Source organism: Eurypyga helias, unplaced genomic scaffold (assembly GCF_000690775.1).
Source record: "Eurypyga helias isolate BGI_N326 unplaced genomic scaffold, ASM69077v1 scaffold5107, whole genome shotgun sequence".
Lineage (NCBI taxonomy): Eukaryota > Metazoa > Chordata > Aves > Eurypygiformes > Eurypygidae > Eurypyga > Eurypyga helias.
In genome coordinates this window covers 44,799-62,788 of record NW_010263594.1, presented here as the reverse complement: position 1 = coordinate 62,788, position 17,990 = coordinate 44,799, and the positions used below count along the sequence as shown (strand labels likewise).

The window sequence follows — 17,990 nt, the reverse complement described above, 5'->3', positions numbered from 1 at the left end:
TGCTAAAATATAAATCACTTGTTTTTGTAATTATTACCATACTTAGGTAAACTTCTAGTAAAATACTGACTGGTACAGCATTGCATGATAAGCTGTTAACTTCCCTTATATGAAAAAGGTATCATATTTCTTGCATTTCAGGATAGCTCTGGCATGCGATTATGGAAAAGACGATGGTTTGTGCTTGCTGATTATTGTCTGTTTTACTACAAAGGTGAGTGGATACTAGCTCTTTCGAGTTAGTCTGTAACAGTTCACCTATTTACATCACATTGCAAGCAGAAACTAATTGAACTCTTCAGATATTGTTAGATATTCTGTGAAGATGCATTGTGAAACAGTTACTTATCCCTATGTCTTTAATGCACAGTGAATTTCAGGCCAGAGTTGGGGAAGAAGGGGATGCTGTATGATTTTTTTGTCACATAATTTATCTTGATCTATGCCAAGGTTTATGCCGCAAAACATTAGGAAGCAATACCAGTTTAAGATTTATCCTATCTCTGGTCTGTGTTGTGTTACCTACTTGCTTGCACATGGACAGCTGATTTTTTTGAGAATGCCCTATGGCCAGATCAGGGCCAGCTTTAATCCATGGGATAATGTCAGAGTGAGAACTTCTGGATCCAGTATTTTTGCCAAAAAAAGGTTAGATGTGATCTTATGCTCAACTAGGAATAATGGTATTACATAAGGTTATTTTGAAGTTCTGAATATTGTGTACCGCGTTACAGAAAATGGAACTTTCGTTCATATTTCTAAGTGCTGCATTTGTGCTGCTGATCACTTTAGAGCCAGCAGTAATAGAGGTTTCCTAATTATAGCAATTAGCCTAGATGCAGAATGCTAAATGGAAGGTCCATCATGTTATGCAGCCTGTCAGTGTCACAATAAGCTTTATTCTTCTAAATAGAATAGAAGTTTATTCTTCTGTCTGAACCTAAAAAATCACACACACCCCCCAAAAAACCAAAAATTGTTGGGGTGGGTTGGTTGGTTTTGTTTCAAAAAAATTCAATTTTGTTCCTTTAAAAATAAAACCTTTTTCTCCATGTGTTTTTTGGTGTTGAGCCAAAAGGAAGTGCGGGTTAGATGGGACTTCAGGAAGTGTCTAGTCTACCCGCCTGGTGAAAGCAGGATCAGAAAAGAAGTCAGCCTGGGGTGCTCAGGGATTGCAATCCAGTCTGGCATTGAACACTTCCAAGGATGGAGATGGCACAACCTCCCTGGTTGGCCTGTTCCACTGCTGCTCTCTCTTCATGGGGAATATTTTCCTTACATCCAGTCTGAACTGCTCTTCTTTCTGCTTAATTCCTGTTTGTGTGTCTGTAAAGGAGAATGTATTGTTACCCCACTGAAAAGTGCAGCAAATTACATTCTATTCTTTTTGTTCCACAGACAGCAGAGAAGAATCAGTTTTGGGCAGCATACCATTGCCTAGTTACGTCATATCTCCCGTTGGACCTGACGATCGCATAAATCGCAAATTTTCTTTTAAGGTACAGTTACAAAGCCTATTAGCTAATCATATTTTAACATGTTTGTTGGCATTAGAAAAGGTACTGTTGTAAACATAAGCATCATCTCCTTTCCTTTTTTTAATGTATTTTTCAAAGTAGAGATGTTTATTGACTGCCTGTTCAAATGTGACAGCACTGTTTTGTTCCTTATGATTTGACATTCCTGTATCTATTACTGTGTAAGTGTCTTCAGAGTTTGATAATGTGTTTGTGAGTACAGATCCTGTTTCTAAAATTAGAAATTATTATTGGTAAGTTGTTCCAGTACTGTTTACAAACTGAAAGCAAAGTTGTCTTTTTTGCTTTATGGAGTACTTGATCTCCTAGTAGACTGATGGTCATTTGGTTTTGGTGTGGGTTTTTTTAAATAAAATAATCAGCTCAGTTCTTGCAGTTAGAAAATTACAACACTGTAGCTTTTGATGTATAATGTTCTCTTCAGGGGGGAAAAGAGGAACTTTTTGTTTGTTGTTTTGGATTTTTTTTGTGGGGAGCAATAGTTGTGCTAAGTGACATGGTGTTTTTAAAGAAAAAAATACTCATTTGATATATTTTGAGGTTGGTTTTGTGGGTTTTCCTTTTTTTTTAATATTTAATTGTGTAACTTACAGTTTTATTCTTTGTTATAAAAACGTACGAAAATGAAATAAAACATACATTTCTTCTTGACGGTGAAAAAATCTGTCTCCAACTGATATCTTAGCTGCAGCACTAGGGCAATGTTTAGCAACTTCAGTGTCTGTTGCAGATTTAAATTCGACGGATACTTGGAGCAGAAGCTGTTTTTCTATCAAGCGAATGTGCTATGTACTTTGAAAAAAAATAAATTGGGAAATTGGGTTTTAATCGGGTATACTTTAGGAGACCTAGAAGGAAACCTTGTGTTTAAATCTTTTCTGTGATGAAACTATGAAGATGTCTGCTCATCTTAGATTTTCTCATGCATTTTTATTTTTGGATTCTTTTAAAGTTGTAGACTGCCTTTTGTTGCTTTGGGTTCTATTTTCAAGTGGATAATGGTTTGAAATTTGTGAAACAAATATTACCTTGGGAGCTGTGTTTAAAAAAAGACCCAGCACACTTTGTGGAAATGTTTACTGTGCATTCTCAAATGCATTGAATGTGAGATAGCAGGAGAAGCTACAAAGGAACCTTTGTTTTAAGAAAAACATTCCACTTCAGTATTTATTGAGTGTAATTCATAAAGCTCTCCTCTTCTAGAGCTTTTTCTGAGCACATACTGAAGGAGGAGGACCCGATATATTTCTAGGCTTCTGCTTCTCTTGTATAACTATTTGTGTAGACTGGGGAAGGAATTAAAGTAGTGGCAGGATCGAGTTGGTTCAGAGTTTAAAAAAAAATCTGCTTTGTATTTTATTGAAAGGGTGTTTGTAAATGTTAATTGGATGTATATTAGGTTTGTTAACTAGTTTAACTCTATCAGTGCTAAGGGGGGAAAAACCCCTGTGTGTATACACATACACACACGTAGTTTCCAAGCAGTATGTTCTGTAGGCAAGCGCTCAAGTCACCACTGCCAAGTTGTGCCTCTCCTTTCCTGTGGAGTAGAATCCATGGTTGTGATCATGCCTAAGTGTTTTCAGAAGGAATTTCAGTCCTGCCCTGTTCCTTTTAGGACATCATACCTGTATGAGCTCTACCAAGTCTTTAATCTGTGTCTCTCTCTGAAAATCAGCATGAGCCAGTAAACAGACTTTCAACGCAGGGTCATTACTGATGTAGGAATAGGGAGTTGATAGCAAAAGAAACTTCATGCTAGAAATCTATACCAAAAAATCCACAATGTACGTTTCACATACTAGTTTGTTGGGCCAATCTTGATTCTGCTTTAGGTGTTTGGTGATTGACTGCAGACTTGATGCTGCAGTTTCATTTTATTTAGAACCAACTCCTAGGGCAGTAGGAGGATTTTGTAAGAATCCTGTCGCATGGACCCCATCCAGCACTGACGTTCAGTGGTCACAGAGTCAGCTGTGGGCACACGGCGGCAGGAGCATGGCTGTCCTGCCATTCCATCACTCACCAGCCATTACCTTTATCTAATCTCTTCAGTACACTTCGATAGCCAGAGTGTAGGCAGACATTCTGTCTCACGACATAGCGCAGCCAGAAATGGAACATACAGGCAGATTAAGCCCAGAATAGACAGGGCGTTTCTGCATTTAAGCCCTAAATGAGTGGGAAAATGTACCGCATTGCTTTTTACATTTGGCCTGTCGTTTATTCAGATTGGTGTAACTCCGCTGTTACAATGGAGGTATCGACTCCCGTTATAAATGGCTGCTTGAAGTAACAATGAGTTTTGGAAGACAGGGAAGCAGTCAAACTGTGAAAAAGAATGATACCTTTTCAGCATGAGAACATTCAGACCCTGGGAAGCCAGGCCAAATCATTATTTCCAGAAGACGCTACTGCAGCTTGTTTTTAAACATATTTTCATTATTGACACTTTAAGACTTACAAATGAAGTGTATGTTCCATTATTAGATGTCCTGAGACCAGGATAAACATCTGTTTCTTTGAATTCTCACTCTTTTCCTAAAGAATTTTGATATAGTTTGTTCCTTTATACTCTCTGGATTATTGTTGCTTCCCTAGGCTCCCATGTTGCATATAAAGCTTCTCTGGGTGTGGGATTCAGGTGAAGAAATGCCAAGGACTATACATTTGAGAGGTGCCATTTTGGAACTTGGAAGGGGGAAGTTTCTAGCTTCTAGAAGTGCTGTAAAAGCTCAGTACTATTTGAAGGTGAAAGATGAGTTAGATTGTAGTGTGCTGTTGTTCTGTCTGTAGTGAAGGCACAGGGTATTGTTTCAGTTTTTGCTCATAAATGCTTCATAAATACTGAATTTCAGGAGAAGGGAGAATTCCCTGTATTTCGTAGCTTATTGAGAGGAGTAAGTTTGAAAGATTACCATTACTAGAAAACTGTTCCCCTACCCACACCTCTTTCCTGTGAACTGTGTTTTTTTTCTCTCCTAGGAATTCTGTATTATTGGAGGTGAACAACAACTGTAGGCATTAGTCACTTTTAGTGTTAAGTATTTTCTTTGGAAACAAATCTTTTCATGATTTTAACTTGTTTAACTTTTTGTCCTTGTCTTATCCTGTTGATACGCTCTTGGGGTTTACTGTCCATTTCTCCTTCTGTGCATTATGGGCGAGAGACTGCTTTTCTTCTCAATCTATCCACATTAAGCCATCTGAATGCATGAATAGGTACCAATATTATTTTTTCCCTGTTGTGTGTATGGTGTACATGTGCGCACGTGCAATGTTTTAGGCTTTTTAGTATGCGGTAGTCATCCTAATAGCTGTTGCTTTTAATAAAAAAAAAGAACCATAAGCTTGTGTGTCTAGCAGTGACAGCTACAGGACATTGGCACAAAGTGGCTTTCTTGCACATAAAACACGCTACTAATGAATAACTGAAATATATTTGAATTTTCCTTGAACCAGTTTTGTATATTATGAATTTCAGAATGTCGTGTGTGTTGATAATCACACACCATCTTCATTAGCCCTTCTGAAGTTATGAATGTCTGTGGCTGGGATAGCTTCGGTCTCTCAAGGGAGAATGGTACAACATACTCTGCATCTTTATACCGTTTTCACCTACAGCCTCTTAGGCAGTGCTTTCATCTGTGTTCATCATGCACTGCTGAAAGAGAACCTGAAAGGCAAATGGGTTACATTGATCAGGATGTACACTTCAATTAAGACAGACAGTTGTGAAACCTATTTATTGTCGTGGTACGCAGTCTCACTACTGAATTCTAGCACCTTTTTCTACGAGCTCAACATGGTCTCTGAAGGAATCTTGTAGTTGTAAGGTCTAGTGTTGAAATCACTGATTTCCCTTACATCCAGAACTGCCACTTTTTGATCTGTTCTTACACTGGATTCTCTAACCATAAACTGCAATTAATTAGATCTTTATCAATCGTATTTGTTTTGACCATTTGTAATAGTCTCAACGTGGCAAAAAACGGCAAAAAGACCCCAATAAGAACATAGAAAACCTAAACCCAAAGACCTCAACCAGGCAAATATGAAAAAGTCCTTTGATTCCTAAATACACAACTGGTCAGAGCTAGTGTTTCACCTCTGTAAGTCATGGTGGGGAAGGAAAAGCCTCCTTGTGCTCCTTATCAGCCAGTGGCGTTGGGTTGCAGAGACTCTTTGGAGCAGGAGAGTCTTGGACTTCGCTGTGTCACCCTTTCCTCCTCCTTTCTCTCTCTGGCTGTTGTGCTGCAGTCTCGGCCTTTCCTCTACGGGCATGATGGCCAGCCAGAGCCTGACCCCTGTGGAGACTGTCACCATAGGTCTCAAAGCAAACTCAAGCTTCCTTGCTTGGCGCGCCAAAGGCGAAGGCTGCGTTTCACGCTTCTAAAAGAACAGGATGCAATAGAAAAGGAGTAAATCTACCACAAAACTTAGAGCACTCTAATAGCAAGCAAACATTTTGTTCTTAGGAATTGTTGATATGAATCTCTCAGATTATGGTAATTTGGGAAATTCGGGATAAACTACTGAAATGACAACATTTAGGGAGTGCTGCACTGGCTTAAATAGCTGGGGTTTTGTCAAAACTATTGCTGTGTTTCTGAAGCCATCTGTGACTGTAGGGTGTTATTTTTAGTTTAGAATCATGAGACACATCTGCAACGTAACTTTGAGGACATAAAGTCAATTGTATCAGGACTGGTATGACTTAGTAAGAACTCTACTATTGCTTATACAAATGGGGATGAGATTTGCTTAAATTCAACTAGCCTAGAGTAACAAAGACATTCCATATTGAATACATTTGAATATTGAATATACTTACAGAGGAATTTCCAAATACCTCTAGTTTGCAGTGGAATCTCATGGATGATTTTGGTGTGCAGAGATACTTGTCAGTGTTGTACATGCTGGGATAATTCCACCAGTATTACTAACCTCATCAGTAAGCCTTGTGATTTTGTAGCTAATACAGAGGTTCAAGTGCATGCTTTAACCAAAAAATCTTAACATGTGTTATAATCAGTTCTTAAATAAGCAGTTTAATTGCTTGTATTGTAAGATTTTTGTCTGTGTTTTGTCTGAATAAATTGCTTTATTAAATGAGCTGGGAAAATTGGCTTGCTTATGCGTGTCTCAGTGAAAATTCCTTTAATTTGTTTTGTATGATATTTATGGCAAATGAAATGTATCAATTAAGAGAAAACGAAAAGCTGAAATTTCCTACTATGAAAAACAGAAGTGCTGCACTTTTAGCTTAATAGTGTAAGAGAGAGGTAGAGGAATTTCAGTAAAAATCAGAGTGCTATTTGAGTTCACTGCACTACAGCCTGTTGTGGCAGCGTAATAATTTTACTCAAAATTCAAGAAACAGAGAATCTGGAAATTTTTTTTTTTTTTTTAAAGCTATCAGGAAAAAATACAGTAAATTTTCTTGCGGAAAAATGACAGGTCTGTCTGATTTCTCTTTCTTTTCCTTTTTTTCTTACAGGCTGTTCATACAGGTATGCGGGCATATATTTATAATAAGAATTCTGTTATTGGCTCTCAGGCAGAGCATTCAGGGATGCGGACCTACTACTTCAGTGCAGATACCCAAGAGGATATGAATGGCTGGATCCGGGCTATGAATCAAGCTGCTCTTATGCAAACACGCTCCTCACTGAAGAGGCAAGTTCAATACAGAAACTGTTAGCTTTTAAAATCTGTTTGATGTATTTTATTTGTGTATAGATACATGCATATCGAATTGGTGGTGATTTCTGAAAGTGGTATTTGTAAATGTGTGCATGCAACTCATTCCTGTTCTAAAGAAATAATTATTTTTAATTTATAATCTGTTGCAAATCAGTAAACTGATTAAGAAAACCTGGGGTTCGCTGTTTGTGTCTACACAGAAGTTGTGTGCTCCCATTTAGTGAAATGGTTTCGTTTCTGTATATATGTAGTTTTTAGGGAACTTCAGTTAAAAAATTACAGGTTTTGTGAGCATAGTCATACACTTGGAACAGTCACTTGGCAGCCTTGAGGAGAGAAAAAGAAAAGGGAGAAGACGGAAGAGTAGTGAGTTGTTTCAGTTGAGCGTTTAGTACTATGATTAAAGTGCTGTTAAGGGGGAAAACAATGTTAAAGGTGGGTAAATCGTAAGTGCATAGAGTTATGGATATTAACTAATTCATGCAGGTATCAACTGCTTATTTATTTACCTACTTTGGTGGCCTTTAGTACTGTAAGAGTTTTTCATATTTTTCTCAGTCTAGAAGAAAAAAGCACTGTTACAAAAGAAGGATCCCTTTGTCCCATTTTTTCAGTCAGTGCTAGAGGCAAACTCATCTATGCCTTCATGTGTTTCCCTTTTCTTAAAATTGGTGTCGCTTTCTTGATGTTTTGACTTTGGGAATGTGATTCTGTCTCTACATCTCTTTGTGCAAGAAGACTCTGTACTATGAGACAACCCTGCTTTTAACCCTTGGGACTGTGAGGATTAAAATGTCGTGGTGCAGTTTTTCACTACTTGCTTGCTTTTGGCAAATCAAATATAAGGAAAGGATCAGCATCTCTTCCAGAGCTCTGCATCCTATATGAGTTTGTGTTAAGTTTTTCTGGATTTAATTTAAATTTTAAATCACGTGTAACTGTTACATGTTTGTTTGGGTGTGAGGTTTTTTTAATGTGGGGTTTTTTTTTGTTTGTTTGGTTTTGGTTTTGTTTTTTTTTTTTTTGGTAAGGATAGGAATAATTGAAAGAAAAATTGGTCAAGTCTGGTGTGTTAGAAGTATTGATCCAGTGTCCTTTCTCCTAGCAGACTACAAATTTTGAGATGCTACACAGACTTAAGTGAAAACAATTGTTTCATGGCACTTACTCAGAATTCACCTTCCATAAAGCTTTAAAAAGGCTGAACTTGATTTCAGAGAAGATGAGGTGCTACTCCAGGATCAGTGGTACTCCACTGAATTGTAAGAGAAAAGAACATTGTGGAGAAGCTTATCCCTATAAGGAGATGAAGGACAGTGCAAATGAAGTGTGTTATGTGTCACAAGCAACATAAAACTTTAAGGATCCTTAGACATTTTATAGTCTGTTGGAAGTTTAATATCAAGATTTCTGGTACAGAATTTTTGAAATATTTGAACACTAATGTAAATAAGTAAACTAGAGTGCATTGCAGTATGTACTAAGACTAATGAAGGTTGGTTTTTGGTTTGTGGGGGTTTTTTGTTTTGTTGGTTTTTTTGTTGTTGTTGTTGTTTTTTCAGGAATAGCCAACAGGTTAAAAATTACTTGGACAATGATAGTACTGACTCAAGTGTAGATATTGTTCTGTCTTCTTGGCCAGAAATGACTAGGCTCTAAAGCATCTACAAAAATATGAAAGACTTCTGACTTTGAAATGAGCAGTTTGGTTTTGGTTTTTTGACTTTCAGTGTTTCCCAGGGTAGGAAGACCTTTTTTTTTTTTTACAGTTATTTGTATGTTAAATTACACAAGTTGAACACTACTTTCTTACAATACTAGTGTTTTCAGTCATTTTTACGGTTGCGTTTAAATGATTTCTGCTTCTTTGATGGCACTGTAAGGTAACTTTTGTCTAACTGGAATAACAACTGAGTTTTGCTGCAAATACTTCTGTCAAATTTGTCACAGCCTGAAGAAGGTGCTTTTCTGGGTGTCCTTTCTAAAATAGTAACAAGACCACATCAACTTTCACAGTTAAGCAGCGTTCATTACTGACAAGTATTTTCTTTTCAGAGAAACTGAAAAAGTGGATCATCAAGCTGTTCCCCAGGTCAATCATGTGGATGCCTGTAAAGAGTGTGTGAAGACAGAGACTACAGATACAAAAGAAAGTTATCAAAAATCAGCTGAAATGCTTGGATATGATAAGCATGAAGAGATGAGAAGAGAAAAAGAGGAGGAGGAGCGTTATATCCACAGAAAAGAAACTCTGGAAACTAAGAAAGGAAAGGCTAAGCATGCGTTAACAGAAGCTGATTCATTATTTCCAGGCTTAACGAATGCATCGCGGTCCCAAGTAGCTCAGCCTCAGCCAGCTGAGAAGAATGGAACGCTTCCTAGTTCATTAAGTATGAGTGCTGGCCTAGTGGAGCAGAATGGTACCAGCTCGTATAAAAGAGGGTTTGTTCCCAGAACAAATCCAGATAAACAGATTCAAAGAAAAAGTAACATGGCTCAAGTGGAGCACTGGGTAAAAGTCCAGAAAGGAGATACAAAAAGGTTAGTAATAGCCATCTTTACACAGACTGCCAAATGGCGCTTTCCTAAATCAATGGAAAATGTGTATTAGTAATATGCTTAGTGCAAATCGGAATGATATTTTACAGAGACAATATATAACAAAAATTACCTTCTCCTGTCATGCATAGAATTTTTCAGGTGTTTATCGCATGGGAAAGTCAATATGGGTTTGGCTAATCAAATCCCTTTAATGTTGTCACTGTATTGCAAATAGAAAAAGTGAGATTAGAGTGTTTGGGGTTTTTTTTTACTGTTTTTAATCATTGTGAATCCTTAAAACTATTTTAAACTTGCTACAGTTGAAGAGCCAGAAAGTGAAGTACAACCCTCAGTTACCTCTTACTCATAAACAACTACACAATATAAATTATAGAAAATAGTTTGTTTTCAGCTTAAAAGTATAGAATACTGGGGCTTGGTGAGTTTTTTTTCTTCCCTTCTGTTCCTGTTCCAAGCATCCATTCACTCCTTTATATCAAATCACTGGCCTTGATGATCTTAAAGGTCTTTTCCAACCTAAAAGGTTCTGTGATTTTTGTCACTGCACTCAAAGTCACAGTGTTTGCGTCACATATTGAAAGGTCTCTGTATATTCATTTAGTTGATGAAGAGGTCCCACGGTTCCCACGTTTGTCATTTTGGCTCCAGTAAGAAATTTAAGGCTTGCTAATTCTGTTTGGAAGTCCATACTTCTCTCTTACCTTTGGAATTACCCTTAAAGAAGCTTTGATACTTTTTCCATTTTATTTAACGTCATTCTAGGCTGCTAGAGTCAGTTTACTTGCACCTTTTTTGCTTAAATATCAATCAGTGTTTCCCAAGATACTATGACTTTAATGAAAAAAAAAAGAGGTACTTGATGTGTTAGTTCTTCTCACACACATAGTTGTATTAGTCTAAAATAATAAATAACATTATTGACTTAGCCACTGCTTAAGAAAACATCTGTTTGTTTTTCACATCAAAAAGTACAGGCAGTGAACAGGCTTGACTGATTACCAAATAAGTACTGTTTTCTTCCTAATTACTCTTTCCAGCAAATCAGCTTTAGGCGTGTCTCAGGTGTAGGGTTAAGATAGTGCTGTTGCAGGTGCCAGCATTTGTTCTAGATAAAACCACCTACCTCAGCTGGAGCAGTGAAACTTCAGGGTTAACAGCAGTGATGCAACCAAAATCTCACTTTATAGATAGAGATATAGAGACTAATGCTCTTACCTTAAAAACTTTATGTTCTATTTTAGCTCACTTGACCTTGTTTTCTTTGTCTTTCCCTGACAAGTGCTGTAATATTCTGTTCAAAATAAATTGCACCTTGTCATCTTGAAGATTAATGGATTGATTTTTTTTTTCAATGGCACCTACTCAGCCTGCTGAGGCTGTTGCAGTGCACTTAACTGATGGATAAAAGTGGCATGTTAGTTTTCAAATGCCTTCTTGATTCACTTCTGAGGATTTAGAAGCATTTATAATTTTAGAACACAGGATGAGTAAAGGTTTATTTGCTTCCTGGCTCAGGTGTATAAAGACGCAGTGCTTGCCAGCAAGTTGATGGTGACAAGAAAGAACTCTTTCAGCTGGAGTCTTTACATGAATACAGCAGTTGCTTGTGTGATTATTTGCAGGGATTGCACCTTTTAGATAGATACTTAACTTTCAAATAGACGTTTTACTTCTCCTTGTTATAAAGCACTCGGAACTGTTTGCTAACTAGTTAATTGTTAGCTGTAACTTTGGAGTTTCATCTCTATTAGACAGTAAACTGTTAGCTGTGCTACGGTTACATCCAGTGTAGTCACCTAAACCCCTCTGTTCTCAGCAAAGGGGAATACCTGCTGTAGTAAGCATCATGCCAGCCTTTGAGAGAGCTCAGAGAACTGGAAGGAGGTTTGGAATGAGGCTTTCAGAAATTTTGGGTTTAATTAATCAAAGGTCAGGACCATCAAACAGCAGCTGTCTAGAAATTATTAGTCTTTGATCTGATTACTGTGCCTGTATAGACATAGTGAATGCAAAATTGTGAAGAATCTGCTATTTCTAACAGTTTATTTGCACTATGTATAAAAACATATATATATATGATAAATATAAGCTTAATATTTCCAAAGTAAATGCAGTCATGTTGAGAATTTCCTTCCTTGCAAATACACTGTTAAAACATTTCTTGTTATGCAGAACTTTCCATTCCTTCATGATTTGCTTAAGGAAGAAACATTACTTGTCTTTGTTAGCTTCTGTGCATTCCCATGAATGGGCACAGTGTTTCCTATAATTATATTTGTTTTCTTTTGAACATTTATTTTCTCTTTTTACAAGATCTTCTGAGCAGTTGCTTTCCATTGCAGACCGTGAATGATCTTCATGGCCAGTAATTATATAATAGGGCATCAGGCCATTTTTTTACTCTTCATTGTCTGCTTTCCTTTTTATATTCTTTATACCTCATCATTCAATAGAGGAAGATTCTCAGGAACATCTGCGTTTACTCATTTTTACTCTTGATCCCTGAGAAAGCAATTGTCCACAGTCCATTTTCGACATTGTGGATCTGAGTAATTCAGAACATTGTTCCTTTCATAGTATCATAGATTCTTTAGGTTGGAAAAGATTTTTAAGATCATCAAATCGAAGCATTAACCGAACACTGCTAATACCACCACTAAACCATGTCCCTAAGCACCTTGTCCACCAGTCTCTCAAATCCCTCCAGGGATGGTGACACAACCACCTCCCTGGGCAGCCCGTTCCAGTGCTGGACAACCCTTTCCATGAAGAAATTTTTCCTGATATCCAATATAAACCTTCCCTAGCACAACTTGAGGCTGTTTCTTGTCCACTTGTTACTTGGTAGAAGAGACCAACACCCGCCATGCTACAACCTCCTTTCAGGGAGTTGTAGAGAGCAATAACGTCTCCCCTGAGCCTCTTCTTCCCCAGGCTGAACACCCCCAGCTCCCTCAGCCGCTCCTCACAGGATTTGTGCTCCAGACCCTTCCCCAGCTCCGTTGCCCATAGCTGCACAGTCTCCAACACATCAATGCCCTTCTTGAAGTGAGGGGCCCCAAAACCAAACATGGTGTTCGAGGTGCAGCCTCACCAGTGCCCAGTACGGGGGATGATCAGTTCTCTGGTCCTGCTGGCCACGCTGTGCCTGATGCAGGCCAGGATGTCTTTGGCCACCTTGGCCACCTGGGCACACTGTCTCATATTCGTCTGGCTGTTGACCAACACCCCCCAGGCCCTTTTCTGTCTCACATGTCCTTTCAAAGCATTGCCTTCTCCAGGCGTTCTTAGTTCTCATTCCTATTTAGAGAAAACACGTTTCTACCAGCCGCTTTGATTTGCGTGTGGAAAGAACTGGCAGTGCAGTACAGAACATACAGAGTACACATGGTGTAATGAGCTAGACAAATAAAAGCGGTTATTTGACCACTAAGTGCTGACCTTTGAGTTGCCTCTTCATACTACCTGCCTGCTTCAACCTTTATTGTGAAATCTGAGGTAACGTCAAGGTTCTGTGGTGTGAAGGAGCAGAGCTTTTATGAATTTGTAATCCTCCATGCAGCATCGGGCAGTTACTCTGTTTTGCGACATGAGGAATTAATATATCCTCTCAAGAACATCCGTATTTCCAGACAGCCCAACAGTGCCAAATCCTGCAAGTAGAAATGGATGGAAGCAACTACTGAGCAGCAGTTACTGGTAGCAATTCTTTTCCCCCAGCTTCTGTTATTCTTGGATGCTACACAAAGTTGTTCCTTTCCATGCTGTCCTTTCTTTCATGTGGAATTCCTGCAGTTCCCACATCATCAGGACTCCTCGTGTGGAGAGTGGAGCCTACAGAGTAGAGTGATGAATGTGCTCCAGATTTCTTCATTTGTGTTGGTTTTTTGTTGTTTCTATTTATTTTTTGTATTGTTGCTCTTCGGCAAGTCGAGCAGAATTGTTTTCTGTTTGGAGATCCTGAATCAGAGGGACTGCAAGTGCATGAGGCTACAGAAAAATTTTTGACTTTGAAGTAGGAGAGGGACCTAAATACACTTTGTCAAAGCTTTTGCCGATTCAGTCTTAACTCTGTGTATACTGAAAGATTTAATTTCTTCAGTTTAAGTATATTATGGATGCAGTAGTAAAGCCAGGATGTAATGCCTCCTTTTATGTCCTAGTTTGACAAAGAGTTTTGTTGGAAAAAGATTTGTTTACACAGTAGAACCAGGAGCATTGGGTCAGATGAAAGTAAGTCATACATACGCGGGGACTTTGATAGTTTCTTACCTTTTTTTGACTTATTCACATGAGCAAAAATTATGTGAGATACTGATTCTGTGATTGGTGAGATTTCTTCTTTCACCTTAATTTTTTTAGAAAAAGCGTTCATTTGGTGTTCGTAAACTGCACCACCTGGTGGTGAGCAGGCTTTTGGTGAAAAAGGTTTTAATTCACAGATTTGCTCTTTAAAACATAACAGTAGTTCTTTTCTTCATGTTCTTAACATTCTTTTTGGGCTAAGTATTATTTCTAGTAGGTCATCCTACCTTAGACAGTAAATTAAAAGCCTGTATTTATACTGTTTGCATCTTTGAATGCAGTTTCTATGCAGGATAGATTTCATTAATATTACTTTATTAATATTTCTGTAACTTTTTTTAAACCACTCATGTGTGTTCTCTCTTATCTCCTGTGCTAATGTACCTAGAAATTATTTTTTTTAATCAATCACTCTCACTTATCAATATGTGCGAAATTTAACCTTTTTCTCCCCCCCTCCTTCTTTACAGCCTCGGTTCTGATCAGACTCTTACACGTCAGGGTCCCAATCCACCTTTTCCTGAAAACTATCACACTTTGCCAAAGAATACCAGGCAGCCTTCAGGGAGCTCACCACCACCAAACCGCAATTTGCCGAGTGACTACAAATATGCTCAAGATCGTGTTAGCCACTTGAAAATGTCGCAGGAGGAAAGGAAGGCAAATAAGGATGGAACTGTTTGGCAGCTCTACGAGTGGCAGCAGAGACAGCAGTTTAAACATGGCAGCCCCACTGCCCCACTTTATGTAGGTTCTTCAGACTTTATTGATCGTGGTAAGTCAAAAAGTTCATTAGATGTTCCACGATCAATATCTGTTCCACCTTCTCCATCTGATATTCCTCCACCTGGACCTCCAAAAAGCTTTCCCCCGAGGAGACCACATACTCCTGCAGAAAGGCTTACGGTTAAACCATCTGATGAGAGACAGACTGTAGACGTTCCTTTTGCTGGATCACCCAGGAAGATACGAAATCACGCCGTAAAGGTTTGTATGCAGTACAATTTCAAACTATTCTACATGTGGTGTCATACACTGATAATTTAATTCAGTCATTTTCACTGCGTCTTCATTATGTATGAAAGATCATGCAAGTGGTAAAAGTTAATACAAAGAGTAATTTTCTCCTAGAACTCCTGTCTTTCTGGTCATTGCAGATTTATTAATTTTTGTGATTAGGAAAGGAAAATTGGTGTCACATCACATTGGTATGGAATATTTTTATTAAAAAACTGGAAGGCATATGTTTATATCTATAAAATATACAAATTGTAGTATTTTAATGCATAGAGTAGGTAGGCAAGAATATCAAACTCAGCAGGATGAACTCTTCCTTGATTATTTACTTATGCTTGCAGTCTTCAGTGTTTGCTGTGTCTGCTTTCTCTACATGTTTTGCTATTGTAATTAGTCCTACAGCTTATTCAGCTTTTAATAATGGCTAAAACCATACTAATTTTTCATGCATTTGATAGTTGAAGCCCATTCCAAAGTCACTATCATTGGATAATCAAAATCCAGTAGTACTGGTCTCAAACGTTAATCTGCTGCAGGATTTCAGTGTGGGTTTTTTGTAAGCACTGTTGTACCCTCTTATGCAGAGATGACAGAGGTTTCCCTGTTCAGTGATCCACGTGGCTCTCCTTGCCTAAAGAAATTAGGGAAATTCAGGATTGAATCAATGTAGAATTTCCATATCTTGGTAGCTCTTACACTGGAGTAAATAGCAGTGAAAGCCTCAATACTGACCTAATCCTTTGACCTCAACCATGGGCTCTGATGGGGCAAGTATTTGCAAAGAAAAACTTCCGCATTCAGATACCCAGCATGGGTACAGGACCATGACTTTAGGTTGCATGCCAGCTCCGTGCACAGTTTAAATATTTTTTTCCTAGTGTATGTGCAGTGTGGCTGTTCAATGTCTGGCAGCATTTATAGATTTACAATGTAAATTAGTCTCGTCATGTGCAGCACTGGAAATTGGTATTTTTTTAACTCCTGATTGTATTATACCAGACGTTGGTTTCTCCGTGTGTAAGTTGAAGGAGCATTACATGCCTTACAAAGGAATGTACAGCTGTCTTTTTCCCTTCCTATGCAGTGTAGCTGCATACATTTTTCTCATAAAATAAAACTCTCTTTATGTCAAATTGGTTTTTTTGGAAACACAGTTTTCCCTCATCTGTAAAACTTTTCTGTAAAAGTTTTTTAGACAAAAGTGCTCGTGTTTTTATGTGTAAGCACACAGCATCATTTCACATTTAAATGTAGTTGTCTACAGAAATTGGTGATACTCCCCCCTCCCTGGAATGATTTATTATATTCCATCCAGTTACACTAAGTCAAAAAAAAAAAAAAAAAAAGGCAGAACAAAACAGCATCCAGTGACATTCAGAGACAGGAATAAAAATAAATCATGAGACATTTAGTTTGCCTTGAAGAAAGCCATAAAAGTTTAGTATTAAGAGAAAGATGGAAGAATGGATGTGCAGTCAGTTTTCTTATTATAAACATAAATGGGCAGATCAAATAAGATCACTTTTTAAAAAAATGGTATTGATGGAACCCAATGCCACAAGACATCACTCATGGCAGTAGCTTAGTGTTCCCTGGCTAACAGAGGGCCTTCACAGTCGTTACTGTATGGAGTGCAAGCCTGCTGTTGGAGGGCATAAGCCAACCAGCCTTTCTCTGGGAGACATTCGGTGGGGAACTCAATGAATATTTCCTTTTATTTGCTGAAAGCCACTGTGCATGGTCTGGTGGAGCATCTTGTGCTGCCAGAATCCGCTGACCTACCCAGCATCCAGGTGCTGAATTTGTGTTCGTTCATTCATAAGTTTTACTTAATCATCAGAGGATCCGTCTGGCCTACGAATGTTACCCTATAGAATCATAGAATCACAGAATGGTTTGGGTTGGAAGGGACCTTAAAGATCATCTAGTTCCAACCCCCCTGCCATGGGCAGGGACACCTTCCACTAGACCAGGTTGCTCAAAGCCTCATCCAGCCTGGCCTTGAAGACATCCAGGGATGGGGCATCCACAGCTTCTCTCGGCAACCTGTCCCAGTGCCTCACCACCCTCTGTGGGAAGAATTTCTTCCTGAGAAAGAAAGATGATCTAAGCATGCCATGAACTCAAATACAGAATTTGTGGCAGACGTGCATATCCTCTGAATTTGCCCTCAAGTACAGCATACCTCTCACTTGAGAAAATCCTTACGATTCTGGCTGTGGCTTCTTACAGAGCTCAACCCACATTGATCGACGCTCTATGCCTGCTATGGGCTACATGACACATACTGTGAGCGCACCCAGTTTGCATGGCAAGTCGGTAAGTGGAGAGAGCAGTTACTTTTCCTTTTGTGTCATCGGAGTATTGTAGTTCACTTTTAAAATCCTGCTCATTCCATAGTAGTTGTAGTTTTGTTAGTTAAAACATAAATGGCTTGAATGAGAACTTAACCAGCTCCCAGTAAAGACTGTGGGAATTTTGCTGTTATCTGAAACAAGAAGAGAGGTGAGCTGTCTGTTATTACAGGATTCAACTTTTATTATGTTTATTTGACCAAATACAGAGTTAATGAAATAATTGCTTAATCATGTCAAGTAACTGCTTTCTGGGCACTGAGGTGAAAAATGTAATTACAGTTACTCTCCCTGAAGACTGCTAATTTCCTGTTTAAAATGTGTCTAAATACCTGCAGCCTGAAGAGCTAACATTGCTTCTCATTCGATTAAGGAGACATCAGGCTAAGTTGGCTAGTATACGAAATTACACAATCGCACAATTACTGCAGCACTTGCCAACTAATTCAACCTATCAGGTCAGCTGCTGCTTGGCTCATCTGTGCCGTATGACATTTTGTGACTCTGC

The 17,990-nt window shown here is 38.4% G+C and overlaps 1 protein-coding gene across 1 annotated transcript in view; it reads left to right on the top strand.

Moving 5' to 3' along the window:
* PLEKHA7 (pleckstrin homology domain containing, family A member 7) overlaps window positions 1–17,990 on the top strand; it is an 82,719-nt gene that overhangs the window by 46,388 nt on the left and 18,341 nt on the right. The window contains exons 5-10 of the mRNA XM_010156089.1: window positions 142–214; window positions 1,399–1,499; window positions 7,039–7,217; window positions 9,300–9,785; window positions 14,582–15,098; window positions 17,361–17,447. Coding sequence (XP_010154391.1) covers window positions 142–214; window positions 1,399–1,499; window positions 7,039–7,217; window positions 9,300–9,785; window positions 14,582–15,098; window positions 17,361–17,447 — 1,443 coding nt within the window. The remainder of the gene's footprint in view (window positions 1–141; window positions 215–1,398; window positions 1,500–7,038; window positions 7,218–9,299; window positions 9,786–14,581; window positions 15,099–17,360; window positions 17,448–17,990) is intronic.